General features: G+C 34.7%; 2 protein-coding genes and 1 pseudogene across 7 annotated transcripts; all 3 read right to left on the bottom strand.

Moving 5' to 3' along the window:
* Positions 1-903: 903 nt before the first annotated feature.
* LOC111291255 (abscisic acid receptor PYR1 pseudogene) lies at positions 904-2,090 on the bottom strand (annotated as a pseudogene). Its single transcript, XR_016346106.1, has 2 exons — positions 1,143-2,090; positions 904-1,043 (listed from the first exon to the last, which is right to left on the bottom strand). The product of XR_016346106.1 is annotated as an abscisic acid receptor PYR1 pseudogene (transcript).
* A 1,775-nt stretch (positions 2,091-3,865) lies between these two features.
* LOC111290638 (uncharacterized) lies at positions 3,866-6,135 on the bottom strand. Of its 3 annotated transcripts, none has more exons than XM_089767511.1 (4): positions 5,996-6,135; positions 5,759-5,899; positions 4,664-4,827; positions 3,866-4,194 (listed from the first exon to the last, which is right to left on the bottom strand). In XM_089767511.1, the coding sequence occupies exons 1-4, from the start codon at positions 6,062-6,064 to the stop codon at positions 4,035-4,037; spliced, it is 534 nt and encodes a 177-aa protein (XP_089623637.1). In that variant the 5' UTR covers positions 6,065-6,135; the 3' UTR covers positions 3,866-4,034. The 3 variants fall into 3 exon arrangements, with proteins under 3 accessions (XP_089623637.1, XP_022737773.1, XP_089623636.1); XM_022882038.2 differs by having other exon boundaries at positions 4,651-4,827; XM_089767510.1 differs by having other exon boundaries at positions 3,866-4,211; positions 4,651-4,827.
* Positions 6,136-6,305: 170 nt separating this feature from the next.
* On the bottom strand, positions 6,306-10,520 carry LOC111290637 (mitochondrial carnitine/acylcarnitine carrier-like protein). Of its 3 annotated transcripts, none has more exons than XM_089767509.1 (4): positions 9,688-10,520; positions 7,593-7,984; positions 7,035-7,359; positions 6,306-6,444 (listed from the first exon to the last, which is right to left on the bottom strand). In XM_089767509.1, the coding sequence occupies exons 2-4, from the start codon at positions 7,982-7,984 to the stop codon at positions 6,430-6,432; spliced, it is 732 nt and encodes a 243-aa protein (XP_089623635.1). In that variant the 5' UTR covers positions 9,688-10,520; the 3' UTR covers positions 6,306-6,429. The 3 variants fall into 3 exon arrangements, with proteins under 3 accessions (XP_089623635.1, XP_089623634.1, XP_089623632.1); XM_089767508.1 differs by lacking the exon at positions 6,306-6,444 and having other exon boundaries at positions 6,596-7,359; positions 9,688-9,756; positions 10,164-10,505; XM_089767506.1 differs by lacking the exon at positions 6,306-6,444 and having other exon boundaries at positions 6,596-7,359; positions 9,688-9,756; positions 9,852-10,505.
* Between the last annotated feature and the right edge of the window lie 223 nt (positions 10,521-10,743).

Here is a 10,743-nt window from a genome sequence, read left to right on the forward strand (position 1 = left end):
GTCCCACCTGACGCAACTGGTGGTTCTTTGCTTTCTTCCTAGCCGGGGACCATTAGCCAAATGACTAGCCCTTGGTCCACACCTTGACGAAACTGGTGGTTCATTGCTTGTGCACTGCTAGATAACGAGACACGAAATTGGGGGCAGGTCATCTCACCCAGTTTTCTAAAGTCATCAAGGAGTGAAAAGGAGCAAGAAAAGAGGGAAGAAAACAAATAAGCCTAAAGCTAAAACAAAGAACATGAGGAAGTTTTTAGACATTGATCATCATTGCTTGCATACTTAAATCTCCATCGCAATGAACCTGAAATTCCAGCTCCAACTCCTAAAATTCTCGAATTAAATAGCGTTTTCGGCATTATACTATTATCATACCTTCCTATGTCTTTTGACTATCAGATCAAAGGGCAGACATTATCCTGTCCTTTTTTTTTTCTTTTTCATGTTGTCTATCACATTAAGAAAATATTTTTTGGTTAACAGAAACCATATATGGTGAATAGTAGATTCTTGAGAGTTTTAAGGGAAAAGTCAAAAGCACATATTCGACAAAAGCGATATTGGATGGAGGGAGCTGACACATATAAGACAGCCTTTGTCTTAATTCAAGGTATTTGAGAATACAAAAGAAAAAAAAATGCTCTCAAAGTCGAGATTCTTAGCCAACCATTGCTTCTTTAATCCCCCACTTTACTCGAAATTTTTTTTTGTTCTAAAATGTTGGCGAAAATGATGTCAGTGGAGCATCAATAATCACCTAGATTATCTCTACCAACGAGAGCTCTTTCCAAATTTCAAACCCTTACCATTACAAGTAAAATCCGTTTGGGCCAGCTTACCACTTCACTCGAAATTTAATGCTTAGTAAAGGAAAAAAGGCCACAAAAAAATGAAAAAAAAAAAAAAAAAAAAAAAAACAAAATGCATTAATATTGGTTCAACCGAAAACGTTTATGTACAAATGCATTGACTTAAACGCCCTTACCATATTTATCCACAGTCCACACCAACATTCCAGTCAATCTATTGACCATAAGGATTTTCTGGTAATTTCACAAAGGAAAAACCCCAAAAACCTTAAAATTAGAAAATTTAAAGAAAAAAAACATAATCACAAAATCCAAAAAAAAAAACATAAATACCTCTTTTTTTTTTTCTTTTTTCATTTTCACATCACATGTGATTATTACCGTCACCATCACGCGCTAACCCTTCGGTGACGGCCGCCAGCTTTTGCAAGTTCAACTTGACAACGGTATCAGCAAACAGCCGCGTGTCTTCCTCCGTATTCCCTTCCGGAACATCAACAACGTAAGATTCCAAAACGATGGTCCAGATCCTCCCGTCACGCTTGAAACCATGCAACGTCGTCACCGACCGGTAATTCCTCAACCGGTGTTCCCCTCCAATAATACTAAAACCGGTGACCTGTCGCTCATCATCTAAAATATCGAGTCGTTCAGTACTGGTAGCAGCCGGTAACCCGGAGATCACGTTGACGTCACGCGTGCAACCCACGACCATTTGGAAACCTTCTTTGACGGCACAGCTTTTGATGAAGTGTTTGTAAGTTTGGGGTTTGTCGAAACGGCGGACGACGGACCAAATAACGTCATGTGGGGCGTTGATACGTTGGGCTAATAAGGAAGAACATTTGCCTGGACCCACTGCGTAGGTATGGAACTGAGTGATGGCAGGGATTAACTCACAGAACTCATCGTGGGCCAACCCGGGAGGGATGGTGAGGTGGTGGGTGGTGGCTTCGGAGTCGGGTGGTGGGTCGGGCATTAAAGAAGAAGGTTCGGTTTTTGGGTCTGCCATTCAGGAGGGCAAAAGGGAAGAGAGAAAGATAAGGGAAGGGGTTTATTGGGGGCTTATAAGGGAAAGGGATTATGAGGAATGATAGAGGGTAAAATAGGAATTAAGAAAATAATATTTAATAATTTTAAGACTTTTTTTTTTAAGAAAAAGGGGTGAAGGGGACAGCTGGGTCTGCGCTCAGAGGATTTGATGTTGTTTGCCTGACAGATCATCCTGCCTCTAACTTATTGCTGTATGTTTCATTAATATTTATTGTTTTTACCCCTTTTAAATCAGAGTAAATGATATATTTTTTTTGTGTGAAAATTTTAAATAAATTATTTAGTCTTTAAACATGTGTCTTTCACCTCTTAATTTAATAATTAAAAAGATTTTATAAAAATATAAAAATTTTGATTTTGAATTAAGATTTTTTTTATAAGGGTTTTATTTTCTTTAAATAAAAAAATGATAAAATATATCATATTTAAAATTTAAAAAATAATAATTATAGATTGTATATCGAGATTATTTCACAAAAAATAATCTTATTAATTAAATCAATAATAAAATAAATGATATTTGATACTTAAGATTGTTAGATATTGGTTAAAATTTTGGATAAAAAAAATATATATATAGTTGAGTCATGAATTAAAATTATTTTATATATTGCCCGAACTCCGAAGGTAAATGGGAAAGACAGCCGTCAGAGACAACATGACAAATGTGTTTCGACTGTTGTATTTCCAGGTTTTAATTAATTACAAAAGTGAAAATTTTCAGATTTAATTGTGAGCATTTAGTATTGACGATGGTTTCGCATTCAGCTTATTTTCTTTCGATGGCTGCTACTTTATATCGTATTCTCAAAGTCACTTCACATTACATCAATTATGTGGCGGGCAATTTATTTTCAAAAAAAAAAAAAAAGGTCAATTAAAAATTTCATTAAATTCATAAATATAAAAAAATTTAGAAAAATAGAGAGTTGCCCAAAATTTGCAATCAAAATTTGACATAATATGAACCAGAGAATTATTTGATTAACTATTAATTAACTAATTGGTAATTAATTAATTAAGCACCAAAAGTGGGAAATTAAAGAGGGGAGTCCACATCATTCCACGCTAATCCAGCTAAGCAAACCACTTCTTTCATAGTTTGTGCACATCCATAAATACAACTCAACCCACAATGTATTTTTTAAATTTATCTTTTTTTTTTATGATCTAAATTTCCTTTTGTTGACCAAATTACATATGAAATTGATCTTCTCGATTAAAACAATTGGGAAAACATTGATTTATAATTTTTCCATGGAAATCAAGCATCTAGCCACTCTTTTCTTCCATGACTTGTGGTTCCCCCCTCGATGTTTTATCAATTTATGTTTCGCTTTTTTTTTGTTTTTTGGAAGGATTGTGGACATTTCTTGGCCATCACTTTTCAAATGAATGGTTCTAGACTTAGTCCCATTGATAAGACATGATGTTGAATTTTCCATTTGCGTCTAAATTCTGTCTAATTTTGGTATTCTGGTTTCTGATTCCATCCAGTTGTTTTATCTTAATGCATTAGCTAATCAGCAAATAATTTAGGCTTGGTATATTGGTTTTTAATCATTATATCTAAGAATTAAGTGACACCCTTTTGTCTTGACAGGAAAACTATGCTTTGAGGCTTGGAACTATCGAGCCAGTTGCTTCTCCATGATGACAAAAAAAAAAAAAAGTCTTAATCCTTCAAAGATTTCAATTGTTTATCTGAATTTTTTTTAGATAAAAAGAGAAAGCAGCAGCTTGATAAATATAATAATAATAATAATAAGTATTGTGATTTGAATTTTATACATATTGTATGTTATATTTTAATAGTGACGTTATAATAAAATTAAGTTAAGTTTTGAATTCATTTATATAAATTTTTTTTCATTAATCTTAAACTTCAATGTAATATATGTTGTCTGCTTTCATATTTGACTTCTAAAGCATGGAAGATTCAGTTCCCCATGAGAGAAAGTTAGGCCTCTTTATTTGTTTATTAGCGAGGGGGGAAAGAGAAATACACCTACAAGATGTCTTAACAAGTCATTGCAACCTGGCATAGCTGAGATTACAGCAACCAAGAGGGTAAAACTAATTTAAACAATTGAAATTGGCATATCCAAATATGTCATTGAAAAGAAAAAAAAAGTTTGAAGAACTAAACTACAAGTTGGAGAGAAAGGCAGGTTAATTAGCAACCCAATATTTTCCAATGTGACCACTTGGGAGATACCTTCTTTCCACTTTTGCCTGTTTTTTCTTTCTTGATGCTTCTTTTGTTCCCAACTTGATCCTTAAGAGGATTTGGATCTTTCTTCTTTTGTAGCAATATTGCTTCAGATTCTTCCTGTCCAAAATATCGCACTACTTCCCATCAAAATTTTTGTTAATAAGAATACAAGGAATTGAGATCATAAAGAAGTCAAAATTATTAGGTCCAGACTACTGTTCACTTGACCTAAACAAAAAGGATTTCAAATCAGATGATATCTCTTTTGGATGTTTGCCTAACTCCATTAGGAATAACTGATCTGGATATCACATGATAAGTTTGGAATATATAACTCGCTTTGGCCAAACAAAAGGATTCCAAAGATGATGAACATATATAATCAAACGTATTTCGTGAATTTCTTATCAATGAAAGGAGCATATTGCTTTAATGATATATATATATACATACATATATATTATGATGAACTAACTTAGTGGGGGTGTCAAGATTCTTGATGAGGTTGCTTAACAATAGTTTTATTAATGTTGTCTTTGTGGGTGCGAGGAGAATATTGGAGACATTAGTTACCTGAATTTCAGACCTGGTAAACAGAGCTTGATGAGATGCTTGTTTGTGAGCTTGATTTGAGCTGGTGAAAGTTGGTAATGAGTGAGATATTGGTTGCCCTGATCTGGATCCTACACTGGAAGTTGCACAACCAGATGTGGATGTTGAAGTGCTACTAGATTCCAACTCCAAGCATAGCTACAACAAGGGAAAGAAAAGGCAAGTTTATGATGTTAAAATGCATGTTTCTAATTATATTTAATTAATGTTTAAGATTCCACTAAAAGATGTTATAAAATATTTTATTCATTAAAATTCTAAATTATCATTTTAAATTAATTTTTATTTATTACAAATTAAAATTTTAATAATAAAATTAATTTTGTAGATTAAAAAAAAGTTCATTATATTAAATTGTTGTCATTAGATTAAAATGTTTAGAATAATGATTCTTCAAATTTTAACCATGTTTTGGATAATGATCCATCTGAGAAATCAATGAGATGTAGCCATGATGTTTAATCAAATGTAGCTATTGACCATGTTAACCACAAAGAGTAGTGTTAAAGGCAGGTATTTTAGTAAGGAGAAAGGAGTCAGATTAACCTTTTTTTGTTTAAGCTGTGTGTGTTTGTGTAAAGTGTAAACTCCTACCCAGATTAACTTTAATCTTTGCTTTAATGAACTTTACCCTTAAGTTGTTTTCAGGAGCCAAAGGAGAGCTTAAAGTATTGAGTAAAAGTGGGGTTAAGGCTTTGATGAACAAGTTGATATCTTTTGTAATAAATAAATATATTATCCTAGCATTAAATGGCGAATCAAATTATCCAAATTTTCTATTCATCCCACTACTACTCTTGTCAAAATCACATTTTCATATGCAAACAGTAATGAACGTTAATGGTTGATAACTCGTAGTTTTAGAATGATTTATCAAGCTTGGTGACATGCATGACGCAAACCATCTTTGAAAGCTTGAAACGACATCAAATACTTTTATGCCATCATAGTTGATTTAACATACTTGAAATCTCAATAAATGTTTTTCCCTTTTAATCCCACCGCACTATTGTTGGTTTTGTTTCTGTTTTTTAACAATGAAATTAAGAAAAGCATTACTTTAATTTACCTGAAAAAGTCTATGTTCAAGAGATGTCACCCTGTCCAACAACGACCCTTTGAAGTAAGCTTCTCTCATTGCCAAATCTAATGGCATGCGTTCCTTTTCCATTCCTTTCTGCAAACTTCGTTTTCCTTCTAAATACTTCATCTATGAAAACAAAATCCCAAAGCATAAAGTTTGAAACCAAATGCAACTCGTTAACTATTGGTGTGTTATATATATATGATAGAGAGAGAGACTCACAATGAAATCCAAATGATCCATCCTGGAAACAAGAGGCATTGAGGAGTGAGATCTTCTTCCATTTTCCATTTGTTGTTGAGATTTGGGTTTAGATCATTGAATAAGTGGTTGTGCTTTTACTCTAGAGCTATCAAAGTCTGAAGCGGTTGGTTATACATTCCCTCCTTTTCTGTCAGCCTTGCAAGTCATGCGCTAGTTCGTTACCGTACGTGGCAGAAGATCTGGTCAAAGCTAGCTACACGTGGAGGCTAGCAGGCCCATTGTTCAATGCTCCATCAGCCTATTTCAGTGGATTCTTCTGACCCAATATGAAACTTGGTTTGTCTAACTTTGTTGCTTGTAAACCCACAAATTTATGCATGGGCTGAGTTACTTGTGAGTCTCAGTTATCAGAGATGGAGCAATTTGGATTTTTTTTTCCCTTTTGGGCCAGATCAATACTTTTGGTCCTGAGTTACATCCCCCAACCCACAAAAATGAAAATGAAAATGAAAATAACAGAAGCTCAGTTCTCACTTCTCAGAGATATAAATATAAATATAAATATATATAAATATATTTATATATATATCATGCAATGAAAATCATCTGCAAAATCCCTTGAAGAAAAATATAAGTACTTTATTTTAGCAGGGAGTAAATGTAAATATGGGTAATTGATGAAAGAATATTGTTTTCTTCCAGTCAGTCATGGAAGGTACAGCAATCTTCAAGAATGGAGAGCCTGTCATCTTATATCCAAAACTTCGTTCAACCGGCATAATTCATTGACAAAGAAAATGGCTTTGATAAAAGAAATATCATAACAAAGGCAAATTTTTTAACCATACTTCGTGAGAAATCAGAGTGCACAGGTAAGTGATTAGCCCAAACTAGACCTTGTCACTTCGTATGCCAAGAAGCATGCTGCATTTGCAGGGACACTTCGTGCCATGGCAGGGCCGAACCCTTTGTACAGGCCTTTCATCCCCTCTGAAGCTAAGATACTCCTAAAGGCATTTATGGAGCCAATGTATTTGGGATTTTTGTAATCATCTACCTGGATCACGCTCTTGACAACATCAGTTGGGTAGACAGAGAACCAGAATGAAGCTCCAGCCAAGCCTCCAGCCACAATTAAAGAGCCTCTTCCTAATTTAGAAGTGTCTGTCCCTCCTGCCATGTACTGCTTCAGCGCTTCATAGACACCAAACATAGCAGCATTTCCAGGAACCTCACGTGCCAAGGTGGGAACCAATCCCTTGAAGAGACCCCTTACACCACCTTCTGACCTCAGAACATGCCTGGCAACATCCATTGGCCCTCCATACTTCACTGTCACACCAGCTGAGCCGGAATCTGCCAATGCACTCTGGGCTTGCAATCTGCTTTTACCATAAGACCCAAGAAGTAAATACGAGGTTTGAGGGCTTTATGAGTTCATAGTTATCTCACCCAATTGACAAAGGGGAAATTATTTTTAAAAAACTTCTTAGCACTCCATACATCCAGGTTGTGCAGATGTTAAAAGAAGTCAAGAATTTACTTGAAAATGTCAAAAAAAGAGATCATTGATACAATAACTATAAAGTGATAGGAGAAAAGCCAAGATGTTGACCTGCATTTGATTAACTCAGTGGGGCAAGCTAAGAATGAAACAGCAACTCCAGCACCAGCCCCAGCAACGACCTGCTGGCTAACTGTGAGGGGAGCACCAGGCTCTGATCTCAACAATGCCTCCATTTGCCCTCTCACCGTAAAGAGGACGGCATTAAATGCAGCCACAGTGGCCAGTGGAGCCCCCATACCTTTATACAAACCCCTTGGGCCTTCAGCAGCTAAAGTTTGCTTGACTGCATCCATAGCACCAGCATACTTGGGTGGTTGCCCAGGAAGTGGAGCAGGCTGGCTTTGGAGCTTAACCTTGATGGTATCAAAAGGGTGCCCGACTACCAACTGAGCTGCCCCACCAACAGTTCCAGATGTTAGGTCCTTAGCTATGTCTACCATCTGCAGAAGTTAAGAATGTAGTAAAACAATTAATTTACTAAAGTGGCATCGAATAATGGAAAGGTGTTTTCCCCTAATAATTGGATTACAATTACAAAGAACCTCACTTGAGCTTCAAGTTTGCAACAATTCATGTGCAATAATTTTCAATGAAACCAGTTTTGCTATTGATTTATTTTAAAGTTGAATGCTTCCATTATAATATCACCAAACAAGGAGTGTTGCATCTATTATCTCTCTTAGTATTATAAAATTTTGACAGGATGAGCCTTGGAGAAATAATTGTTAAGGGAGGTACTGACTAGTAAATTGAACATTATTTGAAATTAAAATAGCTTATCATATGCAGGCTTTTGAAACAAAACCACTATGTTGGACATATATGGATAGAATATTCACGCACCAACCAGTGCTTCCACTACTCTCCACATTTTTTGTCCTTGGGAACAATTACAACTGGATTAGCTCCAGGAGAACATCATTCCCATTAATAAAAGGGGCAGATCCACTAACATATCTCTTATGCAACATCTTATGTCTATATAGGGGAGAATGCACCTATAAATAATCTCTTACTCGCAACCCTTTCCACTGTAACTGTGTCCATCACTTAAAATAGAACAACATATGCTATGGTTCTCATTGGCCGATAATAAACCAGTACGCATATTTCCGGTAACAAAACCAGCTTTACTCTACAGCAAGGGTCCACATAAGGTAGATCAAAATATTAGTAGTATATGACACTTATGTGAACTGAAGATAGGGAAAAGTTAATAATTAGCAGCAGGTGAACAGCTTAAGCCAGCAAACAAGCACAAAATCAAAATTCAAAAATCATTCTCCATCTCAAAAATAGGTCTGTCCTTGAAACTTGATGCATAAATTTCTTTGGCTTGAACAACAGAGGAGACACTCATTTGAGCTAAGATTTGACAATAGCTGATAGTATGGTAACATTAGACATCACAACTACTTGAAGAAAACAAAGGTAGTGTGATTAAGTTTGATAGAATATGGTGGTTTCGATAGCAGGAATATGGTTCACTATGGAAGCCAATTTTGAACACAGATATTATATTACAAAATAATAAGAAAAAGTGGTGTAGCTCAAGAGTAAGCAGGGTTTAAGAAACTCAAGAACTAAACTTCATACCATCGATTTATTAAGACCAAGATTCAATTCCAAACGTTTCTTCGTATTATTCATAAACATAAACAAAGCATTGAAATATTTTAAGCTCTCAACTGCAAAATGATAATTTAAGAGGAAAAAGACTATCAAACTAATAATAAAAGGAAAGGAAGTTAGGCAAGAAATTAAGCACAAGCCAAATTAACTAATGGTAAAAAAGTCATCAGACAAGTTGTAAGCCAGCGTTCATAAAAAACAAAATAAAATCTAAAATACATTTTTGAAGCAAAGAACACCAAAGAGTCCATAAATGCAGTAACTGTGGATCTGACAGGCTTCTGCTACAAGTCCAAAGGTTAATCTTTTACACCATTTTAGAACTGGGGTTTTATATTAAAACATAAAATCACGCATTTCAATCAAAGTTAACAAACAAGGGATAGTTCCCAAAAAATTGGAACTTTAAAAAAATTACGAAATATATATGAAATACCAAAACAGGGTCCCAGAAAACCAAATGACTTTTACATCTACATTCCGCATATTCGACAAGAACAAGGAATCTCACCTTAGAAGCGCAACACAATGAAAGATACTCGAATTCGATAGAGTTAAGTCCCAACCCAAGTGATCAAATCTGATTAAAACAATAGAAAACCCATTAATCAGATCCAAAAATGTTTGATAAAGTTCACCAATGAACCAAAAAAGAGATACAGAACAAAATATGACCAGAAAGAGAGTTTTTATTTTATTTTATTTCTTAGGGGTGTGTTTGGTGAAGCTTTTTTTTTAATGGGTTTTTGTAGGGTGAGAGACTGATGAAAGAATCTAGGGAATAAAAGAAAAAACGTGAAATGAATCTTTGGGTATGATTGAGAGCCACAAGAGAGTGGTTGGGTTAGGGACTCGAAGGAGAGAGGAAACGAAGCAACAACTCGGGAGGAGAGTGGATTTCACACAAAGAAACAGAAACAGAGAGATTGTGGTTGTAATGGGATTGTTTCTTTTGGTTTTGATATGTGTACAAAATTGTGGATTTACAAGCAGAGGCCAAGAACTCCCGGCCTTTCTCTTTGTCTTTTGCTCTCACTACACCGAGTGTTTGGTGAATGGTGACTGATGCCCTTCACGTAGTAGCCGTGGCAGTACATACATGGCTGATACAGTGATTGCTATGGTCTTGTAAGCCCTGAGGAATTGGCCTTTCAACGCATCAAGTGGACCAGCTTCAGCCAGCATGAAAAGCAATTTCATGAATTTTTTGGGGGGTTTATTATTTTCATTTTCGAATGAATTTTCTTTCTATCCCATCCATGTCTCATCATTAATTAATTTTGATTTTATTTTCTATAAGTTTACAGAAAATATATGTAAAGTTTAAACTTAATTTCATAAATAATAAGAGGATAATTGAAATGTACATGCATTGAATTGAATTTAGATCAAATTTATAATTGATATTAATAATTTATATGTTTATTTAGATTTAATCAAATAAAACATTTCAAATTTCAAAATTTTTTCCAATCCAATTCAAATTAAATATAATAAATTTCAAGCTCTTTCGTTAAATTTAATTTATATAATAAAAAGTAAAATATAAAAATAAAAATTCAAATAT

The sequence above is a fragment of the Durio zibethinus genome, chromosome 11, assembly GCF_047325235.1.
Source record: "Durio zibethinus cultivar Kanyao isolate XHJ-2024 chromosome 11, ASM4732523v1, whole genome shotgun sequence".
In the NCBI taxonomy this organism is placed as follows: Eukaryota; Viridiplantae; Streptophyta; class Magnoliopsida; order Malvales; family Malvaceae; genus Durio; species Durio zibethinus.

Bases quoted from the DNA above. Each gene is read 5' to 3' on its own strand.
- LOC111290638 (XM_089767510.1), bottom strand. From the start codon at position 6,064: ATGGAAAATGGAAGAAGATCTCACTCCTCAATGCCTCTTGTTTCCAGG. The intron at 5,900-5,995 runs GTGAGTCTCTCT...TTGTTTTCATAG, and splicing joins TGGATCATTTGGATTTCATT to ATGAAGTATTTAGAAGGAAA. The intron at 4,828-5,758 runs GTAAATTAAAGT...CCCTTGTTGTAG, and splicing joins TTGAACATAGACTTTTTCAG to CTATGCTTGGAGTTGGAATC.
- LOC111290637 (XM_089767508.1), bottom strand. From the start codon at position 7,984: ATGGTAGACATAGCTAAGGACCTAACATCTGGAACTGTTGGTGGGGCA. The intron at 7,360-7,592 runs GTCAACATCTTG...TGGTAAAAGCAG, and splicing joins ACTGAGTTAATCAAATGCAG to ATTGCAAGCCCAGAGTGCAT.